The sequence below is a fragment of the Dromaius novaehollandiae genome, chromosome 7, assembly GCF_036370855.1.
Source record: "Dromaius novaehollandiae isolate bDroNov1 chromosome 7, bDroNov1.hap1, whole genome shotgun sequence".
NCBI classification, from domain to species: Eukaryota; Metazoa; Chordata; class Aves; order Casuariiformes; family Dromaiidae; genus Dromaius; species Dromaius novaehollandiae.
In genome coordinates, this window is record NC_088104.1 from 33,050,119 (window position 1) to 33,066,172 (window position 16,054).

Below are 16,054 nucleotides of genomic sequence, written 5' to 3' on the forward strand. Positions count from 1 at the left end.
TGGAGTGTTCCTGAGGAGTGATAACACTCACTGATACACATGTAGCCTGGCTGCCTGTTCGCAAGTATGCTGACTCCAGCAGCCAAGTGGCTTGGTAGCTGTGATCTGGCATTCTTTGCACCTCTCTGAGCTGCTGTGTTAAACTGAAACTTGCCTTTCTGGTCACCTGATGTTCACCTGAAACTATCCTGCTACTGGCATGTGACTGGAAGCATGTCCTTGCTGCAGTTCAGTTGCTCTGCTTTAGAGCTAACCACCCTTGTGACTTCTTTTCTGCCCAAGACTTGCTCTGAGGTGAGTATTCTTTTTTTAACTGTTTATCCTTCCAAAATGAGGGAGTTTCCTGGGAAATGAGATGTGCTGTATGAGCCCCCTTCCCATTTTTCTCCCCTTCTAATAAGTCAACCCACAAGGGCTGGGACTGGCTGTGGAACTTTCCCATAAGGTTGCTCTCAGTTTGAGAGAGTGGTGTCTGTCTTCTCCCAGACTTCAGTTACTGTGTTTTGTTTTGGCAATGCCAAATGATTCAGAACCGGGTCCTATTGTGCATGGTGCTGAACACACAGGATACAAAACGATCCTCTCCTAAGGGGTCTACATAGATGGGACAGGCAAAAGGTGGAGAGGAAGGCTGAAAAGCCCCATCCACGTGGAAAGTTTTTGCCATTTCTACAGATAAAAACATTTTCATCTAACCTTTGCCCGAGACACTCTCATTCCTGAAAAGTTTGGTTTGAACTCTTTGCCAAGTGACTAAAGTAAAGCCGTTCATGTACTGGCACACAACCGGTCACACTGGTGGTTTTAACTTTCCCAGATTAAATGCATAGCTGGGGTTCTTCTGAAAAACAGCCAGAGACAGAGTTGGAAACAGCGATGGAAACCCAGGGAGTCTGGAGGGAAAAGCCAGTCAGGGCAGAGGCCACTGAGTAAGGCTGTCATCCCCTCCATCCACAGTGACAGAGATTTGGGACAGAAGTGGATTAAGATCTTGGGGCTTTAAGCAAGTTTCCCTGCGGTTCACGCGGCCTTCCTCTCCCACTCTCCGAGCAGCACGTGTTGTCTCCGGGCGCTCTGCGCTGTACCCAGCACGGCTGCCTGAAGATGAGGCTGCACAGCATCACAGGGACCAGAGCTGCAGCGTGGCACAACGCAGGGCCGGGCACGCCCTAACGGCCGTCACCTATGGCCTTCTGCTTCTGCCAGCGGCCGGGGAAAGCCCCGCCAGCCACGTCCGGCTTCGGAAAGGAGCAGCGGAGCGCGCCTACGCTGCCCGCGACCGCTCCCCTCGCGTGGGGCAAGCGCAGCTACGGCGCCTGCCGCTCGGGCGCGCCGCAGGGAGGGAGCCGGCATTACCGGGTGCCGCTGTCTGCAGCGGCTGCGCGGCTCCCAGCGGCCCGGCCCGGCCCGGCCCGCCCCGCGGCCGCCGTGGCGGGCGGAAGGGGCGGGGCGGCGCGGGCGGAGGGCGGAGGCGCCCGGCGCAGCCAATCGGCGCGCGGCGGCGGCACGCGCCCGCCCGTTGCCCATTCCCGGGGCTCCGCGTTAGCCGGCCGGCGCCGCCCCGCCCCGCCCCCGCCCGCGCCGCGCGTGGGTCCGCCCGCCCGCCCCGCTATAAAGCGGCGGCGCCGAGCACATGCTCGTCTCAGCGCTGCGCCAGCGCCGGGGTGGCCGTGCTGAGCCGAGCCGCGCCGAGCCGTACGGGCCGCCGCCCGTGGTGGTGGGGGCGGCGGGGCTGGGTGTGCTGTGCCACGCTGTACCGCGCCGTACCGAGCCGCGCCCCCGCCCGCCCGTGTCTGTGTCCGTGTCCCCGGCCCCGCTGCTCTGTGAGGGCCGCCGGCGCCCCCCGCCCGGCCCGGCCCCGCTGCCGCCTCCCCGCGGGATGCGGGCTCGGCCCGCCCCGGCGCCCCCGCCCCCGGCCGCAGCATGAGTGCGGCCAGCGAAACATGTCTCTTTATAAAAGACATAAAACCCGGACTGAAAAACTTAAATGTCGTCTTTATTGTGCTGGAGATCGGTAAGTGCGGCCCGTCCCTGCCCCTCCCCCCCCCCCCCCCCCCGCGCCTCCCCCGCGGGCGCGCACGGGCGGGGGCAGCCGGCGACGGGGGAGGGGGCGGCGGGGCCGCGCCGGGCCGGGCCTGACCGGGCTTCTCCCGCAGGGCGAGTCACCAAGACCAAGGACGGGCACGAGGTGCGCTCCTGCAAGGTGGCGGACAAGACGGGCAGCATCACCATCTCCGTGTGGGACGAGATCGGCGGCCTCATCCAGCCGGGGGACATCATCCGCCTCACCAAGGGGTGCGTACGGGGCCGGCGGGCGCCGAGCGGAGGCTTTGGGCGGTCGGACGGCTCTCTGCCTCCTCGGAGAGGCACAGCGTGAACAGCTCGCCGTGTCCGGGCAGGCTCCCCATTAACACGGCAGCACCCTGAGATCAGCTGCCAGATCCAAACCACCTTCCCCACCCCAGAACGTGCCTAGCACAAATATACACACTGGCAGAATAGCAGGATTTCTTATTTTTATTTTTTTTGTAACGAGGAGCTGGTATTCAAGAGGCTTACTCTGGCTCTAAAAAAAGCTTCCTAGAGAAACACTCATTTTTTTTTGGGGGGGGGGGGGGGGGAAACGCAACAGTCATCTTGATCTGTAAACCAAATGGGGAAATCGAAACCATGTTCTTATTTTTACAGGCAATTCTTTAGTCTAATAGTCAGCTCTTAATGAGAGGAGAGAATGATTAATGTTTCTAATGCAAAAAAGTTGCTTTTCATTGCGGTGGATTTAACAGAACTGACAGGCAGAGAAGAACCTTTCTGAATTCACTGTAGAAATTCACACTAGTGCTACACTGCAGAATACATTACTTTGGCTAGGTGCAATTACTTCATCTCAGGGAGAGCTGTTTTAATTTTTTTAAAAAACCTTACTCTGTTTCTAGGCTGTAAGGAAGACATAGTGCTAGCTTAAAACAAAGGGAATTTAAAAATCCTTTTCCATGTCACTTGGATTGTCAGTAGCAAAGTGACAGTCACTTTTATTTGGGTTCTTTATACCAGTCAAGTTACATTTAGAAATCCATTATACCAGTATTTTGGTCTCTAGCACTCCAGGAGAGGCTGGAGCAACAGTGTATATATGAGGTCCTTCTAATTTGTATTTATCAAAAAGTAGGTAAAAGTTTATTCAGTGGAGCTAAGAACTGAGCTATGCTAGTTCTTAGTTTGTTGAGTTCAGTTTCTGGGTTTGGAATGAAATTGGATGACTGCTGCCACCAGAGCTACAGCTGCTTCCAGCTATGCAAATGTAGTTTTTCACAAAATAGGTTGACTCCTCAGCAGAGGTGGTTTGGGGCAATCCTGCCTTCCTGGAGAGCACGTGGAGTGCTGGGGTGATGAAATGCATAGGGTTAAACTGGAGCATTGGGCCAACAGAAAGTGTTGTGCTTAGATGACGTTGAAACAAATGAGCAGTGATACTGTTCAGCGGTATTACTATATTCTGTCCTCAGAGTGGTTTACTGTAGCTGCTGTGTTATTTCAGTACAGCAGATGGGAGGGTCAGTACATCGCTTCGAGTGAAAAAGTGAGACTGTTTGGCTTGTATGAATCAGAGCTATGAACTGGCTTCAGTATTGTTTGTGGATGGCTAAATCACCCCCTCATTTACATGAATTGCATACTTGGTCTAGGACTGTGTAGTAAAATGGCAGAAACTAAATACATCCTGGTTTGGCGCTCATCTTAAAGAATGCCCTTGCACTGGCATAGAAGGTTCTCTGAACACTAGCTTATTTCTGTCCTAGTAATTTCTTTCTCAATTTTATACTTAAATAGGATTGAGTGTGTGATGCTGCCATTGTATAGATAAATTTCATCTATGTAGGCTAATTCTGACCCTTTTTCCTGTGCAGGATGCTCACTGTTGTAAATAGTAAAGCTTAGCTAGGCCCCACGTGTAGACCTGCCTTCTGCTGAATTTCAAGATCTAGATGTGTTCCTCTTCAGAAGCAGACATTGCTGTGGATTTTTGTGATTGGCCGACTCGTTCATTTACAGGAAGTTGCTGCTGTTAATATTTCTGAATTCGAGTTCTTGAGTGTAATGTTTTACAATCAATACTCCTTCTGAGGCAAAGAAACAGGTGTTTGCATAAGTGATAACTGTGCTGGAGTTCTATGAGGTTCTCAATCCTATGATTTACTGGGTCTTATCCTGGTAAATATATGTTTGGTTTATTTCTTTTGCCTATTTGATGGTAGTTTTGCTTTGCACTCTGCAACAAGATTGCTCAACTAGCTGGATATTAAAAGTGAGGCACAGAAGGGATCTTCCTTGAAGTAAAAGGTGGCAATATTAAGTGAAATGCATCGATGCTTATTCTAGGTGGAGAACTGAGATGGTAAAGCCACTGACTGTAGATACTGCAGTATGTGTGCTGAAGTACAGAAAAGGTTGTCATTATATTGGCATTGTAATCCTGTTTAGCAGATCTGAGTCCTCCCTGGTGCCTCTCTGTTCCAGGCTCTGTGTTAAGGCAGGACCATTCCCAGTAGAGAAGACAAGGGGGAAGAAGGAGGCTGGTTGTCTGTTTCAGAGATGGACCTGGAGCATAAGGAAGTGGTGACTTGTCTAGATTATCTGTGACTTCTGGGAGTGCAATTGGTGGACCTTCCTTAGCTGAAAGACCAGCACCTCATGTTCCTGTTAGCTTTCTTGTGCCACACCTGGGTTTCTCATCTGTGTTTTTTGTAACATTTTGTTCACATACATTGTGCTCCTCCTTGAAATGAACAACTCTACTAGAGGTTTTGCCTAACTCAGATTCCAGTGCCTGAAGTCAAATGCCACTATAAAAAAAGCAGAGTGCACTCATGGGCTGCCTCATAAGTGAATGATTCCCCAGTTCAAAAATGATTTCATTACATTGCTGCATGTCACTTAGAACATGGCAGCCAAATTTTGCTGAAGCCTCTTTTAAAAGAGAATCTAGTAAGGACCTATACTAAAAATTAAACACTTTCTTATATAGATAATGCTACTGAATGTGTATATTCTCCAGTGAACAAGAGTAATTCTTCCTGGCTTCTTTCTAGCTCCTGCTGAAAGTGTAGAAGGCTGCAGAAATGAGTTGTCAGTGAATGGTAACATGGATATTGCTCTTGACTATTCCTGCAGAAGAAAGGCATTTTGCCAAAAGAGCTGTTGCAGGCAGGAAAGGAGTGTCAAATCTCAAAGTAATTGGCTGGTTTCCTGGAATTCCCAGAGGAGTTAACATAGCTTCCAGTACCTTTATCTAGAAGTAAAAAATGGGGATCTGTAAACTTCTAGTGGAGTAAAACTGAACACACTTGGGATCAGTGAGATTTTTTGGTAGGCTGTTCATACTGATACAGAATACTTCTTAATCCTTGAAGACAGCATGTTTCTTCAGCAATAATATTTCTCATTAGCTAAGGAAGACTGCTTTGTCTGTCCTTTTTGGCCAGGTATGCATCTCTGTGGAAAGGATGCCTGACACTTTACACAGGACGAGGAGGCGAGCTGCATAAAATTGGGGAGTAAGTATTGCATGCTTGTACTTGTGGTATGTCCTATCCTCAGCAGAGTGTGGTAAGTATAAGATGTGATGGCTCTTACTAAATAGAAGCTAGGGCACCAAAAATATGTTGATTGGTCATGGATAGATGCAGTACAGGCAACTGCATTGTACACACTCTGCTCTCATAATGAGCTCCAGCCCTCTTGGGAGGGACCTTTCTAAGTGTATATTTGGATAAATCGGCCTCCATCATGGCACAGGCCTGGGTTTAATCTGTGTTGCTGACTCAGTTTGAACAGCTCCTTTATTTTGGTGGAAGCCGTGTGTGTATTATGCTTGAGAGGAACAGTGCAAAGAAGGAAGATGGATGGAACCTAGATGAATGTTATCTAAACAGGATCAAGCCCCTTAAAACCTTCTTTAAATTGTCCACAAAGTGAGGAGGTGACCTTTAGTAAGGAAGAGTCGGAACAAACCTTCAGTAATGCACTTCACAAGCAATAGGAAAAATAACAACCTTTTGTAACCAGAAAAGAACTTCCACTGTGACCCAATGTGGCAAAAACCGTTGTAGTCATTAGGGAAGTAGGTCTGTGGGGTGGCCACCTCTTCTTGGATGGTTCAAAAATGCTTCATGCTCAGCTGGATTTTAAGAGGGATGCCTTGCAGATTTTCTTTACTAAGTCATTGCCTCAGAAGTGTCGTGCAATGGGTTTATTCTCTAACAGGTTGGACTGAGGTCCTCATCTAGATCCCTGCTGTAAGGCAGATGTAAGTGGGAGCTGCGTTTCTGCTTAATGACTCCAGGCTGTTTTATGATCAAAATCTTTCTTCCTCTCTGCCTTAATTTCAATGTGGTTAGTCAGTGGACCTGTCCTTGAACAGAGTCCCCTTAAATGGAAAAGGATGCTTTGAATTTCATTCCCTGTTTTTGACTCCTCTGTGCTATTATGTTAATGAGGCACTCTGTAGCATGGGAGTGTATTTCAGTTTTTCCTCGGGATCTAATGCAGCCCCAGTCTGGGAGCAGGCTGAGTGACTCTGGGCCTCAGGTGACCTTGTGAGTGGGTGCTGGACAAGATTGTGCAGGTGGAAGAGGGGAAGGAGAACCCTTCACTTTTCTTTCAGCCATTTTCCCTCCTAGGGTGAATGCCTGTGCTTGACTGAACCCTCACCAGGAAGAAGTGTCGGCTTCACCCCCAAGACTGAAGGGATCTAAAAGCTAACGAAGCCTTTTAATACCTATAGATAATCCCCAAAGAACTGAGATCTGGATTAGTGACTTCTTGGTGGTGGGATATTCCAGAACATGCGCTCTTGAGCTGTGGAGTTAAGAACGCTTTTGTTAAAAATGACTTTAAAACCTCCTCATAATCTTAATTTCTCCCCAGGTTCTGCATGGTATATTCAGAAGTGCCAAACTTCAGTGAGCCCAACTCGGAGCACCTTGGGCAGAACAAACTGGTATGTTAAACTTGCCTGAGGCATCTGGCACAGAATTCTTTGGTCTGAATACTTCACACTAGGCTATGATAAGACATGTGGCTCTTCTGGACTTCAAGAGATATATAGATAAAAATGACAGTATTTGGAGTAGAACATAAGTTTCATGTCTAGCCACTATAGGAACACAGGAAAAATTCAGTTTCTTTCTCTAAACTGCAAAGCTTCTCTCTGATCAATGTTTTTTTTGTTTTTTTTGTTTTTTTTGTTTTTTTTTTGAAGGCACAGGGTGAACAGAACAGTAGTTCTGCATCAAGTAATATGAGTTCTTGTACTTTTGGGCCACTGGGTAAGTCTTTTTCTTTTGTGGAAGTGAAAGGATGAGAAACACTTAATGGGAATTAAAAAAAAAAAAATCTAATCTTAAGGGCTTCTCCACTCTAGGGCAAAACTCTGCTACGCCCTAAAAGGTTAACTGGGATCTGAAATTGCAAGCATATAACCATGAACACTTCATGGATAACGGTAATGGTTTCAGGATTTGTCCCTAAGAAGAGGAAGAGGTCAGACTATCCAAGACTATCCCGCATCGTGTAAAGGGACTTTGCTAATCCTAAATTGTTTTGGTGCTTTGAAAAGTTCTTGCAGCACTTGAAATTCTGCTTATAGAGTGAAGTATCAGGCTTCATTTTATTTTTTTTTTTAACCACCTGAAACCATGGCTTTAAAAATGACTTACCTTTAGTCTTGCTAATTATCATGGCTTTCCTCACAGGGTAAGTCTCTAACAGAAGCAGTGGTAATTTAAATTCTAAAGTCTGACTTGACTGCATGGTTTTGTGACATGCTATGTTTAAGCAATGAGACTTAAATAAGCAAATGGTTCAAAGACTCGAGTGGGTGTAAGGTGAGAGGGAACCTTAGTTATGGCCTGGCTGTATGATGCCCAGACTCAAAGCCTGCTGTTGTGTAGCTAAGCTCTGCTAGTGGATGACAGCAAGCTGATGTCAAACTTAGAGTTAAAAAGGTCCATGTCACTTTAATTTAATGACTGTCTGCTTCCTCTTTAGCAACATGACTATCATTTCTCTTATTTTACTTCTCTTATGAGCCCTTCCTGTTCCTTTGAAAATAAATGCTTGTGAGCAAAGAAGGGCAGTGCTTTGAGGCCAGTCTTTCCTCAGTGTCAGGGTGAGGCGAGCAGTCTGTCAGCCCAATTGGTGTGCGGCCACCTCCGCGATGCCCGTGCATTGGGTGGTGGACAGCCTCTTCCCTGAGATTGTGCATGCCTTCCGAAACTTGCTTTTCTCTTCCTGCTTTTTGTGCAGTCCTTAAATGCGGTAATTTCCCTTTCTCTCTCCCTTCCCTCCACTTGCATCCTGTTCTCATTCTGCCTTTTCAGCCACCAGCATGACATCAGCAGTGATGCTTACAAGGCTCGAGCTCATGAGAGCTTAGTGCTAGCTGAGTAACTTCTGTGGCTGGACTTCACAAAAGACTGCCTTCTTTCTCTGCCTCTGTGTCTGGTAGTGAGGAAGAGCACAATGGGCAGCCTGCTTTCCTTGTGCTTGTTCCTCTTTGATTACTGCTGCCCTGCTGTGTCTCTGGAACATTTTGGTGTGCAACCTACAAGCCAGTGCATGTGTCTGAAGGTGCCAGTCTGGTTTCATTAGACTCCTGTCTCTCTCCTGCTCAAAGGATCAGCATGCAACTCCCTGTGTCTCTTTTTGCTTTAGCTGAGAGTGGGGGGGATTATTTTTGGAGGGGGAAAAAGGTAAGCTGCAATTCGGAGTCTTGAAAAGCCAGAGGGGCTTTTTCTCCTTGTTCTAATGAGCAGGGTTTGTTAGTTGCTGCGTAGTCCCTGTGACTGCCATTGCCAAACTTGTATGGGGGAACAGTGATTTCAGCCAATGGAACTTGTGATGACCTTTCTCCTGTCTTTTTAGGAAATGGTTTGCAAACTGGACCTGAATCAAGTGGATTCCCATTTGCGTATAATCATGGCCACTCTTATGCAGGTAGCGGGAGAGGCAATGGACGAGGACCTATAAATCCAGCAACACCTAATAGTGTTCAGCCTCCTCTCCCTCCTGTCAGTAATGGGAGGGACCCACGCAGAGCCTTTAAAAGATGACTATGCCAAATGTGGTTCTACAGCTTGCTTAAACTCTACACTCTACTTGAACACTTATTGCACTTTTATTTATGGCTAACTGTGAACCAGTTTGTCCTTTATTGTTTTTTACCTTTTGGTCTACGGAGCAAACTTGATGTGATCTCTTGTTTAGGGAAGCGTAGTGATTCTTCCCTATAAGTTAAGGGGGCAGAGGGAGAAAGTGGATAAAAGAAAGGGTAACAGTTTAAAGAGTTTTAATTGAAACTCAGTGCCCTTTGGTAAATGGAAGAATTTTGGTTACATGTATATTTTTTTCTGTTTCTGTTGGTCAGCCATACAGCCTTAAAAGGTCTATAATGTCCTATGCGCACATGTGACTTCCATTAGAGTTAATGGGAGTTGATTGTTTTGGAAGGGAAGTGAGAGAGGGGCCAAGGTGTCCTTATGAACTAGTGTCCTTGAAATAAAAATAGCTTGTAAAAGCAATAAGTACAAGGAAATGGCCAGTGCCAGTACCTAGTGGTGTCTCCTATATCAGTGAATGGGCTTCTCAGATGAAAGCTGAAGTTGTTACAGTGAGTGTCTTGAAGCTTGAATTCTGATTCCAAAAAGGTGTATGCTATTTCTTGGACTAGAATACTTAAAAGTTCTCCATAATACACCAGCTCATTGTCAAGGAAAGCCACATTGATTTTTCCCTTTGGATAGAAGCTTGGATATCTATTCTTGCTTTGCATGCAGTAATAGGAGAGGAGGATTTAAATTTAAAAGGATGTTGGAGAATAAGCTGTTAGTAGCTAGTTCTGGTGCAAAAACTTGAAGTTACTTTACAGGACTTTGAATCTCCAGGAAGGAATGAGCTTCAAGAGCTGTTTTCAAACACTATGTTCTGCATCTTGTTGAGGCTGCCTACTTCTCCTTCCTTTATTTACTTTTCCAAATCAATTATGTATTGGAACAAGCTGTATATGTTGATTGCAAAGGCACTGGCTGAGCACATGGCTGCACTTTTGAAGCTGTTAAGCTGCTAAGCTTTCCTTCCTCTGTTTTATATGAATTACCCCTTAAAGAACTTACAAAACACCATCTCCCCTGAGCAAAATAGCTGCAGTTTTATTTTTGAGATTACAAATGCCTTGATTCTAGATAAGAGTCCAGTGCCACACTTCAGATCAGGCTCAAAAAACAGTTCGGAAGCTATGAGGAGACATACTGGATTAATCTGTTTCTTCTTAAAGCCGACCTCTCAAATAAAAGTTGCACTAAATCTTCTCAGAAACAAATCTAACTTTCTTTCTGTTAAGCCAAAAAGATTTCATGGCAAAAGGCTACTTCTGAAATGCAAGTTTTCTCTCTGGTCATTCATGTTAATTGAATCTACTCCTAAGTTACTGGTGTTTACAAGTTATTCTACATTTGGTATTTCTGGTTTTGGTACTTTGGTGTCATGATGATTTGTTGAAAATTACCTTTAATTGGTGAAGATTCCTTGCTCAGTCTGAAATCATGAGCTTTCTTTTAAAAGCAAGCAGCAGCAACAAGAACTTTCTGAAGGGACGTTTAGAGAGACCTGCGTGCCAAGACATCTGAGGGCTCTCTGCCTCTGATCTGATGAAGTGCTACCCTGGTACCTACTTTCAGATGTGACTGGCAAAGTTTGTCTTGAACAAAAAATAGCACGATGTGGAACACCTCACAAGGTCACCTGCTGGTGCTGTTATGTAAGAACAGTGCTAACTGGGAAACCATAAAACATGCAATGAATTTTGGAGAAATGGTATAAGGAGGTGATGTGTAACTCAGGGACTTTAAATTGCCTACTTATTTAAAAAAGTCATGTATAGAGTCCAGATGCAGGGAACAACCTTTTTTGTAGTGTATATTAAGACTTTTGATGTGCTTGTGAGAGGAAAGCCAAGAGGATTTCTAAACTCTGTAAAGTATAAATGATGTGTTCTAAAGGTAAATGAGATATGGTATGAGCACGCTGCTTTCCAATAGTAACTGTAAAGGTATTAAAAGAAGAGCGCAAGTGATAGGATAGTGGAGACTTTGTGTTCACCAGGATTTCTCAGCCATGGGTCTCTGAAGTTCTGGTGATCTCAACTCTACAACAAAGGGTGTTGGAGTGGTGGGGAACTCTGCTTTAGTGTGCATGCAGGCACCTGATTGCAGCTCTATGCATTTGAGCTTTATTAAACTTCAATAAACAGAAAACTTGTTCAGTAATACAGAATATAAAGTGAAATGATTACTGCTGATAAACAGCATAAGATTTAAATGCTTGCTGTCAAGTGGATGATCTGCAGTTGAGAGGAAAGAAAGCAAGAAGGCTGTTCTTCATGTTTTCAAGGTTAGTAGCATTCCTGCCTTCCTATTTCTTATGTGAAACTGTTTCAGTTTATTAATAAACTTTTACTTCTTTGCAGGGGAAATCTGTGCTCTGAAAAGTCGCATGGACTTAAAGTAAATGTAATCATTGTAGCTTTTGAAGGTCCTCTGATTTTCCAGTGAATCTAAGACAAGAAATTTGTTTCCCAGAGAGTTATCAGTGTCATGATAGTGAGGTCTCATCTTGCAAAGGTATCTGGGAGCCTGCCTTACATCTCTTTGGAGCATACCACCTTGGTGACCGGAGTCTTGTACAAAAGTTTCTTGGTCTTTATGTAAACAAGCAGTTGCCATGCATTACTCTGACACCATAATTCAGTTCATGGGAACCCAATGCTTAAGTCAGGGAATCTCTTTACAAATGTCTTTTGAGAATATTTTGTAAAGGTAAGACTATTAGCGTAGCCTTATTCTAGATAACGCAAGTTGCTAAATGAAGAATTCTGGGAGGGGTTCACTTGTCCAGATACAAACTGCACAACTTTGAAATGCAAGTGAGCAGTCATGATATGCTCAAGTCATCAGACCCAGCTCTTGTCACATCTTGGTTCTCCTTTTGCCCACCACAAGCACTAATACTGCAGACTTCAGCAATACGGCAGTGGAGAGTTTTGCTGTATGTCTACTGAAATCCTTCATATTTCACTTCTACCCTTTCTCAGCATGAATCTTTCCCTGTGATTCCAAAAGCAGATCTCTTACATCTTGCTCTAAAACAGCAGTCCTGTAGTTAAACACTGTCTTAACCATGAATGTGTGCTAGGACCATGCAATGTACACCCACAGTAAAAATGGGAAGGTACTGTAAGCACCAAACATAAATGGTGGGCCAAGGCTTGTGATTTATAATCACTGCTTTTGTAACTCATCTAAGTAGCTTTGGTCTTAAAAATGTGGCTGTTGGCAGCCACGTGTACTCAAATTGTTGTTCTGCATCACACAAATTCCAGCAGGAGAATATGCATCTAATGGGTTTTGTGCAAAGCTGCTAAGGACTGTGTGAAACATCTTTTCTACCCCAGGGCAGTCTCTGCATCCCTTAGCATATTGCAAAGATGTCAGAAGGTCACGTGCTGTTAAGGCATGCATTGCTTGCAGCCCAGAGGAATGTTCAGTAGAAAAATACTGTTCTGTGTAGCTTGTTGGTGTCCTCCAGTTTTTGCATAGGGCCTTAATAGGTGTGTTTAGGTAATGACCTGGCCATGTTATGTTGCTCTCTGTAACTAATGTCCAAAACCAAAGGATGATTATCTATTTTATAAGGCAATTTTCATCAGCTTCTAAAGTGCCTTTTTAGACCTAAGAATTAGTAGAAGCAAAGGGTTTTCAATTGTTTCAGAAAATGTTACCCTGGGTGGCTTAGTAGTTAATGTATTACAAGTAGCCTGGTTCCTTCTGTGCTTCTCAGATGTCTCTAGGTTTGACATTTCAGGCATGCTGCTTTTTTTTCTTGCCCTTGAGCTAAGCACTTCTTTGCAATGCTGCATGGAGTCTCTGGCAGTGTCTTAGAGGGGGACCCAGCATGGTGCAGTACTTTTCCCTGCAGGTCTTCCCAGTGGCTAGCTTTTGGAATTCATTGACTTCTTCAGGAGTTTCTTCCCTTAGTATAGCTCCACTGTAGGTTACCTGGGTCATTAAAGGGCTTGGACTCCCTGTCACTGTTATGATGAGGCTCTATTAATGATTGCACAGGTGCCAATTGTTTTGATGCTGTGCATAATGCAGATGCTCCCCTGGGCTGTGCTGTTTTGCAGGGTGAGCCTGGCCCTCTGCTGGGGAATGCAGGGATGCAATGAGACCCAGGCCAGCCTTGGCAGGGTGCTCGAAGTGGCGTGGAGCCCTCCTGCCCAGAGGCAGGCTGCATGCCCGGCTCAGTGGCTGCCCTCAGAAGATACCAGCAATACCAGGCAGCTGCATAGGTACTCTTAAATAGCAAGGGGGCACCAACTGGGCTGTGCTAAAGTAGCTATGGCCTGGGGCATGCCCCCATTGTGCAGGGCCAGGGAGAGGAGTGGCTAGGGCTGAGCAGGCAGCGCTTCTCCAGTAACTGGGAACTGCAGAGACCACCTCTAGAAAGGGCCTGGATGTGATTATACAGAGAGTGCCTGCAGGCCCAAGTGCTGGTGGGGCTACTGCAGGCATTGAGATGAGCGGGGGGTTTTCAGCAAGGTCTGAAGCCTATCTGGAGTCATGGCAGGCTGGTGGTCCCTGCATGGTCCCTGCTGTTCGAAGCTGCTGCATTTGTTTGCCAGCCAGCAGAGGTGTATGTCCCCTACCAGAAAAGCCGCCTCGGGTGTTGGGGAGGCAGGCCCCCTCTTTGCGTACTGTGACATCCTACCGTGGGGGGAGTTTACCTGTCTCAATTATTTGAACAGTTCAGTTGCTACTGATACTTCTGAATGTTTGTAATGTTTGCTCCATTTTGTGTGAGGGGAAGACAGCCATTATTTGGGACTACAGAAAGGAGAGGGCCCAGACCTTCCAGGAGGAGTGTGCCTGGCTGATTTAGCAGTCGCTCTTTCTGGTGTGCTTTTGTTTGCTTAGAAAACTAGGGAGATTAGAACTAGTTGTAGGGGAGAAACTGTTCATGGAAACGTTGCTTCATTTAAAAAAAAAAAAAAAAAAAAAAAAAAACTTCCTCCGGAAGACGCATGCCAAACCAAGTCAGGAGCAATTGCCTGAAAACTAGGGTTGACATTCACATCAGATCTCTTCAAGAATTCGTTCAGACGTACGCTTTCTGACCTGCGCTTTAATTGTGTACTAGTTCCTTTATTCTCAGAGAAATTGTTATAGCCCTTTATGAAGATTATACTTTTTAATCTAGTCTGTGAGAGACATTTGTGTGTGTGTATGTGTATATGAAAATGCACACAGTGTCTTGTAATTGGGTTGAAAAATATTCCCAAATCAGCTGCTTACTAAATTGCTGAGAATGGAGTTCAAAGGGATTAGAAACTAGATTTGGAAATGACTAAGGGGAGTACTTAAGGACTTAATGTAGCTATTTATTTTCTTTAAGTTGCTGATGCTTTTTTTTTCAAGGAGAAATTAACACAGTATAAAGGGCTTCACCTAACCCAAGCTGCCATCCCCCAGCTGATAAACACTGTCCCGATTTGGAAGTTTCCATAGGAGCAAGATTAGGAAAGGAGAAAAACACCAGGATTTATCAGAGCTCAGAAAATAATTTTTTTTCTCTGCTGTGAATATAACTTCAGAGCTATGTGCTTCCTTCCTATATGAGTTTATGTGGAATGATAACCACTATGCAGAATGGAAAATCCAAAGCAGTGCAGACACTCTGGGGCTGACTAGCTAGTATGTATTAGATCAGTTGGCATATAAAAGATGAAATTGGCTTAAAATATCATTAACTGAGGCCTTCTGAAAACATGAGTGTAGCTGTATGCTGCTAAGTGTCACAGCAGGGCATTGTACCAAGCTGTCTTGAAGTTCATGGCCAGTGAGTGAAATAGTCTTAAAAATACCATTTTGGCAATTTGGAACCACTTTGCAATTGTCGTTCTAATCCCAGCTCTGCTTAGACCACATGGTGATGATGTCCAAGAGTACCCACTGATTAGAAGCATATGCTGGATTGGATCCTGGGCAGGCAGTAGCGTCATATCTGTAAAACCAGAATAGTACCTGAGGTGGAAGGGCCCATATTGGAAGCTGAATTCATAATTTTTGAAGAACTTTAATGCTGTGTTGAGGTCATTGAAAGACTTAAAAACAAACAAACAAAACCCCTCACACAGTGTGTAGATTTTTCTAAATCAAGAGAAAATTTACAAATACATATTCTTAAGGTTTGGTTCCCTATAATTAGGCATTTGAATTTGCTATTTTCTGCAGAGGTGCTGAGTGCCACAGACCTGAAGCTGTGCTTTGTTAGCCGGGCTGCCCTTGCTGAGCTCCATGAACAGGGGGCTGGCGGTGGTCAGGCCGCTGGCTCCCGGCATGTTTGCTGCGGGCTGTGAGGCAGAGGAGCCCCTGCACGCCTGGGGCTGGCAGGCAGCCTGCTGACAGTGCGGAGCCGGGGGAGAGTTTGCTGCCCCCCGGGGCCTCCCAGCCTCCAGCAGGTATTGCCCTGAATTTGTGCTTCAGCTGCGCAGCTCTAGCCCTTGCAGTGCCAGTTTCTTGTGTGGGGTCTGTGGGCACCAGAGTGCCCTGCGGTCGGTAGGACACGGCCGTCCCCGCCACGCAGTGCCGGTTAGCGGTGGTCCTTGCTGCCTCGACAGAAAGCAGCGGCTCAGTGCACAGCAACACCGTCTGCCGGCTGGCTGCAGGGCGTGGTGACGCCGTCCGGCAGCCCAGAAACTAGTGCTACCAAGACCTTCAGGTGGTTTCATTTTCTGGTGTGTGATGAGAAGGCAAAAAAATATTCTGCCAGGCAGAAAGTGCAACTGTTAGAAATTAATCTGTTTTGTCTAGGACTTCTTTTCAGTCTGGTTCTTCTGCTGCGTTCAAACCAGGGCAGGTGCAGGAGCCATCCTCTGAGGTGCTTGCTTGGAAAACAACGATAGCTGGAAGATGCTGCAGAAGTACCTCTAGCCACAAGG

General features: G+C 45.9%; 1 protein-coding gene across 2 annotated transcripts; it reads left to right on the top strand.

Moving 5' to 3' along the window:
• Positions 1 to 1,607: 1,607 nt before the first annotated feature.
• NABP1 (nucleic acid binding protein 1) lies at positions 1,608 to 11,530 on the top strand. 2 transcript variants are annotated; one of them, XM_064515112.1, is made up of 6 exons: positions 1,608 to 2,014; positions 2,157 to 2,295; positions 5,484 to 5,555; positions 6,928 to 7,000; positions 7,268 to 7,328; positions 8,926 to 11,530. In XM_064515112.1, exons 1-6 carry the CDS (start codon positions 1,924 to 1,926, stop codon positions 9,111 to 9,113), a joined length of 624 nt encoding a protein of 207 aa, XP_064371182.1. In that variant the 5' UTR covers positions 1,608 to 1,923; the 3' UTR covers positions 9,114 to 11,530. The 2 variants fall into 2 exon arrangements, with proteins under 2 accessions (XP_064371182.1, XP_064371181.1); XM_064515111.1 differs by having other exon boundaries at positions 1,609 to 2,014; positions 7,262 to 7,328.
• Positions 11,531 to 16,054: the final 4,524 nt, after the last annotated feature.